Genomic DNA, 17,417 nt, shown 5'->3' on the forward strand with positions numbered 1-17,417 from the left:
ACTCACACCGGTCGCGAACCGAGATGTGGAAGAGATGTATCGGCATCAGTATACCGATAAGCCGGTGCGTCTCAGCACTCACCCACCATCGGACCCGAGGCCTTACTTATCCCCTGGATTTCACCGCATCAAGTGAGGCCTGTCTGCTCGATACTGCACCACATGGGCCGTTTGGTCTTGACTCAAACTAAGGTAGTTATATTGGTTACTCGACAGGCAGAAGAATCCATTCCTCTTCTTTGGGCTGGTAAACCAGGAAACAAAACATCGCCCGATTCCATGGGATAACGGGCGGGCGTCACTGACACGATGGCCATGTCCGTCCAAAAATAGCAAATGTGCTTGCAACTCTCGATACCAGGTCGATTTCGGTTTATCGCGGCAATGGAACGCCGACAGCCCAAACTGGCCGCATTAAGCTCTGGATATAGGCACAATTATGAGGGTGCAACCTTGTTATGTGTTCGCCGATTTCCTGTCAAGTCTGGGCACCTGCGAGAGACTGGTCGAGAAGCAGCGAGCTTGGGGAAAGCTACCGGTTAAATATGCCGAGCCATATCATAGTCTGGCTTCTACCCTCGCTCCTTCATCTATTTCATATTGCTCAGAGATTGTCGCCACCAAACAAACATTTCGTGATATCGACCATATCACTGCTCTTCGCATGGCCTGTGGAGCGGGGCGGATACGACATGCCATCGCAATCTTCTATAAATATACTTCTTCCAGGAAATGGCGAAGGGATTGAATGTTTGCACGCCCTGGCAAACCGTGATGGACGTTGGATATATCAACAGACAATACCTGTCACCATTCTGAGAACACGGGTCCACTGTTCGACGGTAGAGCCTGTCAAGATAACACCCCCTAGCCTCCAGTCGACTGGAAACATTGCAAGCCGCAACTATGGTCGGATCGGCGCTTGCTCTATCCCTTATCGGCTTCGGCGCCGTCCGGGCCCTACCAGCCAGAAAGGGGGTTGAGGAACGGCAGGGCAGCATCTCGATCGGAGATGGGACCGGAATCTTCATCCCGGGCGGCGACGGTGAGCTGCCCCCTTGCCTTATAGATACACCGCTCAACGAGCAACCCCCGTGCTTCTTATCGCCCATCACCGGCGGGTTCGAACCACCCATTCCCGGCCCGGGTGAAGAGAAGCGGGAATCCGGTGCCTCCACAGCCCCGACAAAGCGGCAGATTACGATTGGCGACGGAACTGGCATCTTCATCCCTGGCCAAGGCTCCCTCTCGCCCTGCTTGACGATCATTCCCATTTCACAGCAACCCCCATGTTTCTTGCCGCCCCTTCCCGGCGGCTTCATCCCGCCTACTCTCCATGTCCCTAAGGGGAAGCGGGTCACACTCCCGCCCGACTATGCCTCAAACACCAAAAAAGTCATCGAGACGCTGGAGAAGCAACTAGTGGCACTCCAAAACAAGCCACACAAGACGGATGAAGATGTTCAGGAAATCAAGGCCCTCAAGTCAGCGCTACTGTACCTTGCCGGCATCACCAACATCTCTGCTCCGCCTGGAACAGGAACCAGCTTCACCCCTGGCAAGCGCGACTTCAAGCTCCCCCCTGACGCCGAACGCAACAAGAAAAAGGTGATCGAGGAACTGGAGGCCCAACTCATCAAGCTGCAGAACAAGCCACACAAAACACGAGAAGACCTCGAGGACATCAAGGCCATCAAGGAGGCTCTCTTTTACCTGGCTGGTATTACCAGCATCTCGGCGCCTCCTGGGTCGGGATCCAGCTTCACCCCCGGCAAGCGGGATTTTAAGCTACCCCCTGACGCTGAACACAACAAGAAGAAAGTGATCGAGGAGCTCGAGGCCCAGCTGATCAAGCTGCAGAACAAGCCTCACAAGAGCCGGGATGACATAGAAGATATCAAGGCGATTAAGGAGGCTCTTCTATATTTGGCCGGCATCACCAGCATCTCGGCGCCTCCCGGCTCGGGATCCAGCTTTACGCCCGGCAAGCGCGACGTCGCCTTCAGCCTGGACTCGGTCGGCACGTACGCATCCGTGTGCCCTGGTCTCGAGGGCGCCGAGATCGCGCTGCAGACACTCATGCACAAGGACAAGCACACGGTTGAAGAGCGCATCATAATGCAGAAGTTGGCCGCCTTCCTCAAGGGGTGCGGCATCACCATCATCAAGTCCCCCGACGGCACCTTCACCATCATCAAGCCCTCGGACAAGCGCGACGTCTCGCAATCCGAACTGAACGTTGCCGGCCTCGAAGCAGCCTACGACGAGCTGCTCAAAGCTGCTGCCGAAGCGGGCCGGCCCTCCTTTGCCAACTGGCTCGTCCTGCAGCACATCGCCGATCTCCTCGACATTTACTTGACCGAGCCAGTCGACCGCTCGGCCAAGGGCATCGCCGCCGAGCTCTCGACCGTCACCGGAGCCGAGAAGGCCAAGCGCCAGAGTGACACCATCACGGTCGGCACCAGGACGTGCCAGGTAGCCGACATCATGGGCCTGCGGGCGGCGCTGGCCGCCCTCCTGACGGCGTACGGCGACCCGGCTACTTCGCCGGCCAACATCTTCCTCGTCGAGCAGGTCATTGTCTCGGCCCTGCAGCTCTGCGGCCAATCGGTCGCCGGCTGGACCACCCTGACACCGGGCTCCCCGATCCCCGGCGGGCCCATCGTGCCCCAACCCACCATCCCGGGCGGCCCGATGAAGCCCGACCCCACCATCCCCGGCGGCCCGATAACGCCCGATCCCTACATCCCGGGTAGCCCCATCAAGCCATCGCCTAGGGATGCAGCTTCGGAAGAGAGCGAATTGGTGCTTCTGGACACGCTGCGGGTACTGGAGTCGGCGTATGGTGGTTATGGAAATACTGCGGTCCCCGCACCCATGTGGTGGATCATGGTCAATCTTGTTACCGTTTTGCAAGGGATGGGGGTCACGGTGCCGGGCTGGCCGGTACTCGGCCAAGGGACCGTGGTTTTGACGCCATCGAACTAAGGTACGGCGGGGTGAGTAGTTGAATGGGGTGGATGGTGGAAGGTGGAAGGAGAAACAGGACAAAGGAAGAGGGAGGAGGTGATATCCTTGTTGGGGTGGGATGGCAGGTTGGAAACGGGTGATGATGGTTTGGGGCTGGCTGGCTGGCTACTTAAGGTAGCTGAGTAGGGACCTCTACTACGTTTTCTCCTCTTTTTCCTTCCTTTCCTTTCTTCTTTGCTCTACTTTCTCGATATGTATCGATATATGACGCGACTTGTGTCATGACCCCCCGTCAGCGTTTCAATAAAGGCTTGATTGACTTGACTTGCTATGGCTCAATGCTTGATCTTGTGTTTGCATCTGATCTTTGAAACCATCCTTGCTGTAACGGCGGCTCTGCGGACTTGGTCATTCAGTATCTTCTCTGTGATGCTCCGCGTGTGATCTTTGGGTTGGTGAACCTGAGCCAAATCACCAACCGGAAGGCTCGCAGGAAATGTCCTGATCTGATGTGCGGCTCTGAGGGCAATAGATGCTTAAACAATTATTCGGTACAGACCCGAGCATTGAAGACCGTAGCCTAGTTCTCAACGGTTTTCATGGGTTGTTCCCAACATTACAGGCCATGGCATTCAGTCAGGTTACCTATGTTTACGCTTCTGCTAGTCGATACATGGATTTTGCCTCCAGTTGTCCGAGAGGTTCCAGCAGTCATGGTGCCTTATTGCTGTGAGGCTGGCGTCTTTGCCAATCCGGCATGCGACTGGGATGAATGAATGTGGCTATAAGGAGTGCCCCCTTGTTCTTCCTTTCACTTGCCTCTTGTTTATGCCGACCAGCTGCTCTGCAACGCCGTGGGTGAGGGTGGTAAACAATGACTGGCTGCCCCTTACAAGCCGTGATGCTAGGTGAATCGTGAAGCGTCAGAACCTCCTGAGTCTCGACCGTCTTGCCTCTGCTCCCTCACGAAGCATGTTCCTAGAAGCATGTTCCTAGAAGCATGTTCCTAGAACAACGGGTTTGACGGTGCCCCTGTCATACACTCTCTGCTAGCCGAGAGTGACTGGCCCAGAGTCGATGCTTGACATGGCCTAACCAAGGGCCCAGCAAGGATGCCTTCTCATCCCCGTGCCGTGCCCCTCGAGTGAAAGGTGGATGACCGGGTCCGTCTCGGCGCCGGGCTCGTCGTCGTCGACTGACGGAGCGAGAGCTTCAAGGCGGGTAGTTTCTGCCCTCGAAGAAAATCCTCAACAGCAGCAGTCTTTCTCTCTCGCGTTTTCATCGCTTCAACTTGGACAGAATAAGCGGAGACCACTTCAGACGGTTTTCTTCGTCCCAAATCTACGTTCTTAACAAGACAAATACTCTGTTTCCTGCGGACGTTAACTGACGGTCAGTATGTGTTTTGTGATGCCTTTCTCCTGCTTTGGGAAGCAAACTTGGAGCGGAGCACTAACCTGAAATTCCCTCCAGATGTCTCATCACGGCGACCGGCTCCTTTCTCCCACAAAAGAGACGGCGCCCGACCCCCCGCCGCGCGTATGCACCCAGTACCAGATCCGGTACAGCTGTGGACACAGCCTGAACGCCGTGTTCGTCAAGTGCGCCGCCCACGCAAACAACGAGGAGGTCCGCTGCCGCACGGGGCAGTGGGAGTACAAAGAGCTGAGAATGGCACCGCACAGGTGCAGGGACTGCTCCAAGAGCGAAGACTGGACTGGTATCTCCTCGCTGAGATAAGTTAGGGGGAGGAGGAAGGAGGAGGAGGAGACTTGGGAGGAACAGAGTTGGGAGTTCAAAATCTTAGGAACTAAAGGGACCATCACCTCTTGCAACCTACACGTATCTTCATTCTTGATACCTTTCCTGTGACTTTTGTGACAGTGAGGACACAAAGTCCCAATCTTATCAAACCTGGGTGATCATTCCTTGAGATGTGCATGTAGAGTAAGGTATAATAGTAACGGCGTTGCTTTCTTTTAGCTTGCTCGCCATTGCAAAGCCGCAGAGACAACAGAATGCGATTTACCGTCCATCAAAGGATGAACAGACTTCAACAAGGCCTGTCCTAGGATATAGAGAAATTGCTCATGTGATTACAGAGGGCTTGTGTCAACTTGAACGCTTATACTTATCAATTGAAAAGCCATCTGACCTGCACTAGAAGCAGTCTCGACGGTCGACACTCTCAACGAAGTTCGACCGAGTCAATGGCAGCCCTAGTAGGGTTGGAAGTCAAACTAAAGCCATCCACTGTATTGCTGTGAGAATCTTGAGCACAGCGTGGAAACAGTCGAATATTAAGTGAGCCGAGTCTACCATCAAGGAAAAGGAAGTTTCCAAAAGGATCAAACCCGCTTGCTTGCAGAATGCTAATCATCAAGCTAGCTTAACTACCTGTAACCTGTTTCTAGTAGGTTCAAACAGCAAGTATGGCACAAAGGAAGACGTTGGCGTCAAGGAAATCACTGCTTCAAGCGCAGATTCCTTAATCCAGAGTGGAATCGGTGCCAAGCTGAAGTATTGATATCCTATGGATATGCGGCGTTGATTAGCTAAGGGGCGAGCTTTGTTGACAAGCCATGATAGAGTTCAGTTGTGTCAGTTTAGTTACTTCTCCTGGAAAGCCTCTTAGGGCAACTTTATCGACCTGGAATTCCTCTGTACTGAGCTAATATCCTTGTGGACATTTAGCAAGTCAAGACGACCTCTTCGGCTTAACTTCAACAGACTTCAGTTGAAGAGGAGGAGGGGGTACTCACTCACTGAACGTATCGCCACAGCAACGACCCGGGCATCCAATCATACTGCAGCCACAACCATGAACAACAGCCATGGCTCTGCCGTGGCTTCGCTGCATCCAAGACAGAACTCGCGAGTTCTGCCTAGCGTTCGGGAAGGTGACATTGACGCTTCTCACCATTGGATGGGGATCATGGGGAGCTCGATAGCGGGTCTGGATGCGAGTTGGTAAAGCGTCTGCATTAGCGCTCTTTTGGGCTGCCGACGAATCCCAGCCTTCTCTTGAGAGGCGGCCGCGCAGACAATGTCCCCGCCATGTACCGCATTATCTCGCGAATAAGGGAAATTAAACGTGGATACGCCCAGCCCGAAAAGCCAGACATCCACCAATGGGAGCACCAGGGTATCAGGGCAAGTGTGGCTAGATGTGGCTGTCCTGCATCTTTTGCTCGCTATTGCTGCGCTGAGCTGGGCTTGGCTCAGCCACTTTAATTTCCCTTATTCGCGAGATAATGCGGTATGTACGAAGGTTATGCCCGTCGTCTGTTTTGGAAACCCGTCCATTGACCCTCCATTGGTTGGGCCTGTCTGCCTTACAGGTGGGGGCTACCTCTGGTATTGTCTGTAGCTATAGGCGTACCGGCACTTTTGATCTGGCGGTGAGGGTCGAGATGGGCCACTCAGGAGCCAGATGTGTCTGCCAGTGGCTGCCGGCAAAGCCTTCAGACGGCGTCAAGTGCAGAGTCTCCCTTGAACTCACGGGCTCACGGAGCATTGCGCCGATTCCCACTCTGCACTCCTGCGGCTGACCTAGCACAGTAATTTTGAGTCGGACTGTCGAGCACACCATCTGCTTGATGAGAGCCTCCCGAGAGCCTGTGGGGTTGACCGCAACTGGCTGTGTCACGTCATGCCATGTCTTGACGCGAGTCTTAAGCAATGATCCTCTAGAGATGCGTGGAGTTGCAACTTTGGACCGGGCAATACCCCATGTAAATGCAGTGTGGTGTTACTCAAATAGCACTGTGTAGGTACTACTAGTAGTACTACTTTAACAGTAGCCAAGCGGCAATTCCTATCTCATGCAGCCAATCCTCTCAATCCTACCGTTAGATTGCCAAGGCAATTTGAAGGTATTGACTGCGAGTCAGCAATCTTGATACATGCTACCTTGTGGCAGGTTAGGTATGATTCCAAGCTCGAATCCCGACTCTCTCGAGCATCCGCTGCGCCCCGGAAATGTATCAGCGGCACGCTAGTCCGATCAGCTGCACGTCCGTGTGTTGTCGTCTCATTGTCGTCGTCATTCTTCGCTTCTAGCCCGGAGCCCAATCCCGTCCAGTCGGAGACGGGGGCCGTTGGCGCCGTTGGGCTTATGTCGACTCTTGATCACTCTTTGTTCTGTGAGTGGTTGGCAGAGTTGCAAGTCCGAGGCATCTTTCACACCGCAACTACCTACATTGCACAATCACAAAACCGGCATGGACCTATCGCCAACTAAAGAGCCTGGCAAGGCGGTCAACTGCAGCTCGGTAAATCCGTGTAGCTGATGCTTGATGGATACTTGGACGAATTGCTACTAGTAGTAGTGAAGAGGTAGCAAAAACAGGCTTGAGAGATGCTTTTACGTACTTGTACCTAGGACTTTGGTCGAGCAGGTAGTTGGTTGTTCTATTGGATGAGGGATTGAATATACTGTGGTTTAATAGTATGTACTTATATGGCTTGGAAGGAATAGGACAACTTCAAGACGACTTCGGGTTATTGTCAGTGTCCTAGGTAGCTGCTTAACCGGGCTAAGCGCTAACATTATCAGTACGTCTAGTTTTTCTCCCTACTCATGGGCAACCGGACTTCTACTGCATCCATCTTCCTGCTGAAAGAGAGATAGAGTGTGTGTCTGAGCACTCCTTGACGACGGGGTCTCGATCGCCCAAGCTCTCCAGATACCCCGGGCCCCAAGCGCATAATATAATTCTTCAAAGACCCTCAACTTCTCTGCCTTCTTTGGAATAATGCTTCAAGTCCTCTATACAAGTCTCTACAGTTGATTTTATCAGTCGTGTTCCTAACAGGTAACTAAAGGTACCCTCTGACGCGATGAAGCTAAACGTCGTCTTAAGAGAGGTAGAGCCACGATAGCTAGCAACTGGCAGATGCTGGTGCTGTGGAGGCGGGAGAACAATAAAAAGGCTTCAAGTCCTCTCGCCAAAGATTCGATGCTGTGCCAAAATTTGAAGCCTAGTTCATGGTCTTAGGTTCGTCGTGAGAAACTCGCCTCAGGCTCCTTGCTTGGAGTCATCCGAAGCAACGACGATTTCTAGCTACGTTCAAGCAGTAAGCTACCAGTCCACCAGAAGCAGGCCGACGGGCAGACAAACTCGAGGACGAAGCTCTAAACGAGATGGTTTGGCCAAAAAGGCAGTTATGTTTCAAGTTGCGGCTTGGAGGCTTCGCATCGTACGCGAAACGCTCAACGGCAAGCATATGCCGCCCCGGAATAATCGCAGCGAAACAATGTGTTAAGGGGCGTTGATAGTTCTGTACGGTCGTTGTTGGAGCTTAGCTTCATGTTGTCGTCGTCCATGTCATGATTTCAGTAGTCCGCCCACGAAAGTACCATAAGTTCACTGATGTCCCCCCTCCTGCTGTCTGTTAGTGCGGGCAAAATTTTGCACGTAAAAATCGTCCTCTCGACTACCCCTCTTAACAATCTGAGGCAGCTCTACAGCAGGGAACCTGGGGCAGTCGCTATCCGTATTGGGTCTGGTTTCAACGTTAGAAACTGTACTATGTCACGAGACCTGCTAGACTGTTAATGCCTACCAAGCTCTCAGAAGTGGCTGCTTCTGAAGCAACACCTGGACCTAACACGTTGGCTCGCCCGAATCGTGCATGTCTCGCATGCCTCGACAATCACAGAGGCCAGCCCGAATGTGCTGTACCTAGCGGAGGCGCCCTACATGTAGATATTTAGTCACCATAATTCAAGCCCGCCTTCCAGACCACCGGCCAGCCCGGTGTCTCTGGCGACTAGACAGCGCCGTATGTGTGCCCTGCCCTGCGGAAACTCAAAAGTCGAGCATTTCTTTCCGTTGGGGCCCTTCGATGGGGTGTTCCAATTCCCATGCCTTGCCGCTCTGAACTGACCTCAGCCTGTATGCATGTGCTGCCTTGATCATGCCGTCCACATGGGCTTATGGCTCGTGTAAATCCAAGTCCGGAAGGGGACTTGAATCCCACTGGCAGAAGCTAAAACTGCACGAGGTACATCAACAAGTCTCAATATGTAAAAGTCCAATAATCAACTTCGACTTTCACACTTGGCCCACCTTAGTAATGTCTACAGTAGTTCTTAGAACCCATCGTTGCAAAGCGCTAGACTGCCCTAGATAGTTAGTTGTGAGCAAGCGGGCCCTCTTCCCAGCAGACTGGATAGGCGACGCGGTAATTAGTTGAGCACATCACCCAAGGCTCGACCAGGTATGGAGTCACGGACTGACAGGCACCAAGGACGTAACCGAGACCGATCTCGACACGAAATCCTCCATCTTTGGATGAGGAAGGTCTGCCTTCGCCTCGGTATCTTTGCCGAGAAAGAAACGGGAACAAAGACAAGTCGACTGACCAAGCCACTTGGCAAACAAAAACATGGTTGCGAGGTATGGCGGGATGAGATTGACCACAGCCGCCTACCAGCTGACCAGTCATTGCACCTATATTTCATTGATGAGCGACAAAACTGTAGTGCAGCTCGGGTGATATGACCAAAACAAAAGAGAGCATGCCCGGTTGCGTTTGGGCAAATGGGAAGGAACATGGAAGGAATAAGGAAGGGGTTTGTTGTTAATGAAACGAGTAGGTCAGCACTTGCCGCTTGCGATCAGCAAGCTGTGGCCGCTGAGCATTGTAGGCTCCCTCGGCTCCCTCCAACGCTGAATCCAGAGTTTTGATGGATTTCTTTGAGCATACGCTAGTGTAAGTGTTTGATGTATGCTAGACGCAGATTGGGTTCCCAACCCGAGATGACGAGGATAGGCAGACGGCAGGTCCAGATGAATGGGTGAGGGGTTGGGTTGGTGGTGGCCATTCAGAGCGGGGCAGGATGATGGATTATTGAGGCACGGACCAATTACCGTCACTCACTTTGGCTAGGCCAAGCCCAGGCCAAGCCCAGGCCAAGCCAACGGGAAGGCAAAGAATAGGAGAGTGGATGCATCATCACATCTGACCTTTTCTCCTGCACGAGATGGAAGGGAAAAGAAGAAACATTCGCTGCCAACGGTTGTTGACGTTAATGCAAGTGCGAGAGTGGAGACTGGAGAGTGAAGGCCGACAGCTGCTCGTGCCCATAGCGTGCTTTCCATGCCCGTGTCCGTGCGTAAATTGGAAAGCTGCATCCCAACTCCCGTCAGTGGCATGCAGGCAAGCCTCATTTTTCTGGCGTATCAAGGTAGGCTTGCAGCCCTTCATTGGGAACCGCACTTGACACCCAATCGCAGGGTCCCTTCATCTCCGTGCTTGCAGTAGGAAGGACCTGCACCTTTTTGCGCATGCTACCCTACCGAGTAGAACTCCCGGTATGGGTTATGCGATGTTGCATAGTATCCTACCCAAGGAGCGCCCGTCGGTGTGAAATTCAATTTTATTGTCTTGGCCATCGGGCAAACAAGAGAAACTGCCGTAACGGACCGATGTGAGGAAATGATGAGGGTGAAACAAAATAAAATGGGTATCTCGTTACACCATCACCGCCGAAGTTCCTTTCTTCTCCAGTGCAACCCTAAACGCCCTCAAGTGAGGCTGCATGCTGCATCACTGCAGCTGCACAGTTTGAGTGGGAAGTGAATCTTGGCCTTCAGAAAAGTAAGGCGACGTGGCACCTTCGTTATCAGCCAATAACACGCTCAACCTCCCTCTCCACGGACAATCGCAGAACACAACCGCAGAACGGGGGGTGGGCGAGAGGTTGCCTCGGGCGCTGATTACACACCACGGACTGTACACACTACACAGCGTGGTAGTCAATTCCTTCTCTTGTGCGCCTAGCGGCAGAATTGAGCTGTGATGCGACAGGATGAGCGCTGAATGGGAATTGGAAACAGTTTATTCTGCCTTTTTATTTTCTTTACATTTTTCGGTGCCATATGGCTTACTGAGACTCTCTAACTGACCGAGGTAATAACTACTATTGCCTAGCACAGTACATAAGATGAATCGAGAATGGTGTGATGGGAACAGAGGCAGACAGATGGCAGCCCAGTAACAAGACGTCGATGCCTTGCGTGAAAGCTGGAGCCAGTAACGGAGTTTTCACATTCTCCGAGACAGCATTGATTCTCAATCAGCAGCATCGCAGATTCGTCACGTGGAGGGTGGGCTCTGTTCCTCGCTCTGCACGACACCTTATACATACAATGTATTATTCTGAATGGGTGTTTGAACGTCTTTTGATTGATCTTTTCTGCCCTGATCTATCACGATGCAGGCTCGAGATCCAGGCCACATAAAGAGCCATCCTCCACCCCCTCTCTCCCTCCTCTGCTGGAATGGCGCCGCAGCCATCCTCCATATCTCAGTAAGGAGAGAGGAGGCTGCCCATCCCCACAAGAGAAGTAAAACGTAAAGTGTCGTTTAGCGGCAGTGCTCGATGCGTCAGCACGCAAATGGGCTATTGACCCAGGGAATGTCTAAATTCCTCATGTCCCATCCCAGATTTTCACCTCTGATACAAGCGGAAAGCTTTAATGTTTGAAATCATGTCCATCAAAGCCCAACCAAGGAGCAGAACCGACAAACCGAATAGAGTGAAGACAATGGTATCATGCCGAAGTGATAGGAAATGCCATGCCTTTTGCCCTTCTTCACCCTTCCTTCTATGACAGGAGTTCGGGGGGTATTAGAAAAAGTTTGATCAAAGCGGGGAAGCGCTGATAACAACAGGGCAAAGAGAAAAAGCATGATCCACTCCCGAGGTCGTCCTGGATATTTAACGCCTGCTGTATCCCTATGCGCCGGTTGAACTATGCTCCAGTGCCTGAACTCCTTAGGGGCAGAATAAAAGAGAAGTAGATGAAGACATGAATAAAATAATCAAACCATCCTCGGCATTGGCTTTTCCTTTCGGGTCCACTGGGTTGATGGAGATTAAGCAAAAAAAGCCTCGACGCGGCGAATTATAATCCTTATTTCGGGTTGGCGCCCTTTGGAAGGCGCCAGGGTAAAAACGTTTCTTATCAGGTTGAGTTGGGTTGAGCTGTGAGAAAACCCAGCAATCCATGACGGAGTCACTCATCTTGGTCCTCAAAACCAATGGACCTGATGGTAGTATGTGGGGCGTTACCGTCCAGGAGCAGCGACATGGTAGCAACGTACTCTGGTAAGAGATGGAAGCTAGTAGCAACCCTGCATATGGGCAAACAGAGGGACCTGGTGGTGGAAAGGAATCGGGTGGTGGATCTGTGGCGGAGTCGGCGGCGACGGCTGCGCATACCTCAACATGTCCCAAACAGAGTGATGTAGCTGGAACTTTGGTGGCGCGCACACTGGCTGCACAGGAATCGGCATGGCCTGAACAGGTCCTGCGGTAGCGACAGGGCAAGGGTGGAAGTACTCCTGTGCCTGGAGCGGCACCACCTTGGGCTCCTCGGCTTCGTATATTGCCGGCTCCCCAATGGAAGCTGGTGGTGGTGGGGTTTTGGCCTCGGGAAGATCATCCAAAAAGTCGTCTTCCTCCAAGTCTTCGATGCTGGAGCAGCTCGAGGTTAGAGATCCTTCGTCGGAAGAGCATGTTGAGTCCCCGTCCGAAGAATCAGGTGAGAGCGGCAGCTCATAATCGTAGTCGTCGTCCATGGCCGGTTCCTCTTCGCAAACGTATGTTGATGTGTGTTCTGCAGGCTCAGGCAGTGTCGACAGCTGGGCCGTCGGCTGTTCTGTAAACCTGTGGCAGTCACGTATCCGGGCGCGCAGCTCGGCAAGCGTAATTCTCTGGTGTGGATCCCGGGTAAATATCCTCCCCAAAATGTCGTTCAGTTCGTCCGACACAGGGAGGATGGTTTTCAGGAAATCCTGGCTTCTCGTGTACGCCCGGTAAGTAGAATCTTCAAAGGATGCCTGCTTCCATGGGTTGCGTCCACAGGTGAGGTTCACCAGGATGACTCCTAAGCTCCAAACATCGTTTGGTGCACAGTAGTAAAATGGGCTCCTAGATGAGTGATCCAGGCATTCTAGAAGAGAGAGAAGGAAGATGAAAGAAGTCAGTTGGGAGTTCGGGGGAGGTCAAGAGAACTGGAAGAAATCGGAGGGCCCCCAGACGAGAGGACGGGATAGGGGCGCCGCGGCCGGGAAAGGGAAGGGGTGCTCGGATATCAAAACCTACCTGGAGACATGTAAAAGGTCGAACCGCAACCATAGTCTTCAGACCGGTCACTCGAGGTCGCCAGGCCAAAGTCTGCCAGCTTGACAGTTTCTCCATGGTCGGAGACAAGGATGTTCTCCGGCTTCAAGTCCCGATGGTAGATTCCCAGGCTGTGGCAATGCTCCACGGCATCCAGGATTTGCAGGAAGACCTTCTTGGCCAGCGCATCCTTACCCACATACTGCCCGCACTCGGTGATGTTGTAGAACAAGTCACCTTCAGGGCAGTATTCTAACACAACGTAAATGGCGTCGGGATAGTCGATAATCTTTAGTATTGAAACCACATTTGGGTGCGTGGAGGCGAGGTAGTGCAACCTGATCTCCCTGGTCTGAAAGGCGACCTGGCGGCGGTCCAGCGGAGTCCCATCCGGGTTGAACTTGCTGAGGCACTTGACGGCATACCGGACATGGGTCTTGGTATCGACGGCCGAGTAGACGACGCCGTAAGCGCCGGTCCCGACGATGCCCGTCAACTGCAAGGTTGTCGTGATGAAGCGGCCTAGCCTCTCCTCCGGGGCCACCGGAGCGAAGCGCGGCAAGCCGCACGGCTGTTGCACTGCTAAATGGTTGGGAAGGGCACACGGCTGGCCAAATGCTGGTGATGCTGGTGGTGTGGGGTACCCGTATGCTGAAACATGCTGCATGGTCCGGCAGTTCGCTCCTAGACTCTCTCTTCTCTTCTCCTTTGGCTTGGGTCGTAACCTCCAGGATGCGGCGAGAAAAGAGAGAAATGGAAAACGGCACTGTTTTTTTAGAGTAGAGGAAATGGGATCCTTGAAGCCCAAGAACGGCACTATCCTCTAGACCAAAATGGCGGAATCAAGAGAAAAGCAAAAAGTCCTTTGTTCCGACGGATGGCTCGGAAGATAGCTCCTGGGTTGATTTGAAAGTCCCGGGTCGCAACAAAGGTGACCGAGCTCGAGTGAACGAGTCAAGCCGTGGATAAGCCGTGGAGGAGGCGAGATGGATGGCGGCAAGTGGTTGGGCGTCAATGGGAGAAGGGGCGAAGACTCCACATGTGGCCCGGGCGTTGGTGAACAGAACGGTAGGTAGGTGATTCTCGACAGGAGGAGGGACACGACTCCCACAGCACTGGCAGCAAGGGAGCAGAAGGAAGTCGAAAGAGAAGAGAGGCGGGAGAGAAAGGGTAGTTTTTAATGAGCGTCTAGAAACAAAATGGAGGGGGGAGAAGACGGTTCGACTGTGGTTGCGTGGGTGCAGTGGACGAAGTACTGTACTGTAGGCTGCGTCCAGTAAGAAGAAGGGGGTGGTGGTGAAGGAGGAGGAGGAGGTGGTGGTGGTAGGCAATGTGTGGTGAGGCATCAAGCAGAAATGCGGGCTTGCAGTTCGTTGATATTTGTCGAAACGGCAACTGACTGGTCGAACTGGATTGCTCCGCCGCCCCAATTCTCTAGAACGCAGATGCCCAGCTGCCCAGGATTCCCTGCCCGCCCTCGGATTGTGTGGTGTCGCTGTCTGCTGTGGCTTCATTGGCCCCGACGATCCCATGTCAGACTGGGCCTGGCTCCTCCTCGTCTTGGATGCGTCTCTTGATTGCCCAGAGCCAGGCCTGCATGCCCTGGTGGGCACAGGCCAGCACACCCTCCCGCCCTGGGGACCCACTAGATCCATGAGACCCACGATATCAATGCGAGCACAATGCGCCAGCCTACCTATTCTTGATTTCTTGGGTGGGCGGCGCTACCTTCGTACAAATGCGCTAGCTCGGAAGGAGCGCATTGTGGGTCGACAACGAATGGTGTGGACGGGCCTCCCAGTGGCCCCGGGTGGCCAAGGACACTGGGGTGGGCTTGCCGCCTCTCGGGGCTTTGCGCTAATGCGCTGTGTGAGGGAAAATGTGACAGCGGGCAATTAAACGAAAAGAGGTGAGAAAGCTGGGCCGACACAATCCCGCTCACTCACGACGTCGCCTCTGTGTCACTGAGCCGCGTCGACTGATGTGAAGGCAACCCCAACCATCAACGACATTCGCTCCTCTTCAGTATTCACCCCCTCGCCCCACAGATAGAAAATATTGGAGCCAGTCAGAACACGCAGCTCTCTTCAAGGGGGGGTAGACGAAGGGGTGCGGAAATTGCTTGGTCGTAAAGAGGGGCGTGGGTCGGGATGACAAAGCGGAATCCCAGGCTGTGTCTGGGACTCTGGGCAAATCCGAAGCGTGGCCCCGTGACGTTGCAACGGCTTCGCATTTCGTTCAGCATCGGCTGGAGAAGGCGAAACTCGTCTCCTGACGACGCATCGCCATGCCGGTCGACAAGTGAGTCAAGTAGCGTGTTTAAACTGGTCGAGCGCCTGCTTGCCGCCTCCACTGTATCCAAGGCATCTATGTACCAGGTTTTGAAGGCCTCCCGTCTAGGTAAGGGGAAAGATCCGCCCTGCGATGATTGATGGTGGTGCTGCTGGTGGCGGTACCGTAGTGTGTTTGCTGGACATCGGCTCTCGGCAGCAATTTGCTCGTACAGGTGTGCATTGATTGGCTGTCGCACCTGACTCCGAAAGAGTGGTGATTTTCAGAAACGTCGAAACACTAGTAGGATCAGCAACCAGAGATGGTAGCGGACATGTAGAGAGGTAGACCCTGATCAAGACAAAACTGAAGGCGTCACAGTCTGTCGGATGCACTGCAACAGCCTAGGCAAGCGCTCAACGGTGAACTCTATGTGAGGGTGGATGTGCCGGCTATACTAGTTACCTACGATACTTTGGTATTGTACATACTGTATTCGATATGTGTAACAATGGAAAATACACTAGTTGCACAACACCATCGAGGGAGAGGCATCCACAGCCAAAATGCTAGGACTGCTAAAGATCGGAAAGTGGCTAGTCAATGGGAATTGCAAACCTAGTAGTGAAGGGGCCAGAAATCCGCTTTAGTTAACATAACCGGTGCAATACTCTGCATATCGCGACTTTGCTATTACGACGGCCTCAAATGCTATTACGACGGCCTACAACTGCATGTATCTCCGCCGCCACACGTGCAAGCCACACCAAAATTTTAAAGCCACCAACATCGAAGTACCGGAACTTGATCTGCACGCAAACCATTGAATTGGGTGAAACGCCCACGCCTGGTAATTCTCCTGCGTGCGAGCCCTGGGCTGAATCGCTTAGAAATGCAATCAATTTGAATCGCACGCAAAAAATACTGACAGACTAGACAGACCGCCCTGGCCCCGCTGACTTGTCTGCGCGCAGGGCAGGTGTACTCTCCCGAGTCTGCGCGTCAACGTCCTGCACTTCGATCTTGGCGAGTGCAAAGCTTGGCGCGGCCTGCACGTGTGGCGGCGGAGATACATGCAGTTGTAGGCCGTCGTAATAGCAATTGAGGCCGTCGTAATAGCAAAATCGGCATATCGTATTGTGGCACTAATGACCGTACCATTTATATTCGTATGTACCGTATGGAGTAGTTCGTTAAGGGATCTGCGTAAGCCATAGCCAGAAAGAGGTCAAAGCAAATCGATAGTCCAGCGTCGATTATACGGAGGAATTAGGTATGGCGCACTGGACCCCCCGGTTATTACACTATGTACTGTACAGTACAAGAATACCTTTCCTACACAAGAACGGAGTGTTGGGTGTGAACAAACATCGATTGTGTATGTACGTCCGTACAATTTCTTGTATTGTAAATTACACTACACTCGACCCAGGACCCCTGTTTCCACATTCGATACGGATACTGTACAAGGCAACGGAACTTGTTTGACACACTTTCCCTCAACGCATGATAGGGTGCTGTCTGACCTCTTGATCCCGTCTTTTGCTAAACTTGAAACCCGTGGAAGGATGTTACAACTTCTTCATGTACACTACGAATAAAATAAGAAGAAACCTAGGTTCATATGTACGCGTTTGCCGCCACCACTCGCATCTAGCATCATCGGCGGCTAGATCTTCGTCTCGGCAATGGGCCCCAGCCAGTAGTTTCTCTAACATATAGTGTATAATGTTATCATCGATCCGTGCCTATCTCAGATCTACCTGGGCTGGGCTACACTGTCGGTACTACACTACTGTCCTGGCCTGTACAGAACCTCTTGGACAACATGCGCACATCAGCTAAACGCTTCATAAAATGGATCGCTTACGCGTCATGATTGGCAGCCTTTGTGGCGGGTTGCCTGTCATCTCCCTAACCCGATCTTCGAGAAGGCTCTCTCGGCTCTGTACATAGTTCACTAGTGTACGGAGGTTGGGGCCAAAAGTTTTCGACAACTGGAGCTGGTGCCAAGCCTATCAACGTATGAGAAGCAAGA

The 17,417-nt window shown here is 52.9% G+C and overlaps 5 protein-coding genes across 5 annotated transcripts; 2 read left to right on the top strand and 3 right to left on the bottom strand.

Moving 5' to 3' along the window:
- Positions 1-906: 906 nt before the first annotated feature.
- N656DRAFT_684151 (uncharacterized protein) lies at positions 907-2,214 on the top strand (the record flags this gene model as incomplete). Its single annotated transcript, XM_064810604.1, has 2 exons — positions 907-1,356; positions 1,564-2,214. Coding segments are annotated over 2 exons (1,101 nt in total), but the record flags the coding sequence as incomplete, so codon positions are not given.
- A 2,173-nt stretch (positions 2,215-4,387) lies between these two features.
- Positions 4,388-4,976, bottom strand: N656DRAFT_104246 (uncharacterized protein). Its single transcript, XM_064808484.1, has one exon. The coding sequence runs from the start codon at positions 4,791-4,793 to the stop codon at positions 4,452-4,454; it is 342 nt and encodes a 113-aa protein (XP_064669612.1). The 5' UTR covers positions 4,794-4,976; the 3' UTR covers positions 4,388-4,451.
- A 6,913-nt stretch (positions 4,977-11,889) lies between these two features.
- N656DRAFT_104287 (Pkinase-domain-containing protein) lies at positions 11,890-13,862 on the bottom strand. The gene is made up of 2 exons (XM_064808486.1): positions 13,091-13,862; positions 11,890-12,938 (listed from the first exon to the last, which is right to left on the bottom strand). The coding sequence occupies exons 1-2, from the start codon at positions 13,773-13,775 to the stop codon at positions 12,106-12,108; spliced, it is 1,518 nt and encodes a 505-aa protein (XP_064669613.1). The 5' UTR covers positions 13,776-13,862; the 3' UTR covers positions 11,890-12,105.
- Positions 13,860-15,010, bottom strand: N656DRAFT_104338 (uncharacterized protein). Its single transcript, XM_064808487.1, has one exon. It carries the CDS (start codon positions 14,761-14,763, stop codon positions 13,951-13,953), a length of 813 nt encoding a protein of 270 aa, XP_064669614.1. The 5' UTR covers positions 14,764-15,010; the 3' UTR covers positions 13,860-13,950.
- Positions 15,011-16,017: 1,007 nt separating this feature from the next.
- N656DRAFT_104254 (uncharacterized protein) lies at positions 16,018-16,408 on the top strand. The gene has a single exon (XM_064808485.1). It carries the CDS (start codon positions 16,088-16,090, stop codon positions 16,313-16,315), a length of 228 nt encoding a protein of 75 aa, XP_064669615.1. The 5' UTR covers positions 16,018-16,087; the 3' UTR covers positions 16,316-16,408.
- Positions 16,409-17,417: the final 1,009 nt, after the last annotated feature.

This window comes from Canariomyces notabilis, assembly GCF_033297395.1.
Source record: "Canariomyces notabilis strain CBS 508.74 unplaced genomic scaffold N656scaffold_12, whole genome shotgun sequence".
Classification (NCBI taxonomy): domain Eukaryota; kingdom Fungi; phylum Ascomycota; class Sordariomycetes; order Sordariales; family Chaetomiaceae; genus Canariomyces; species Canariomyces notabilis.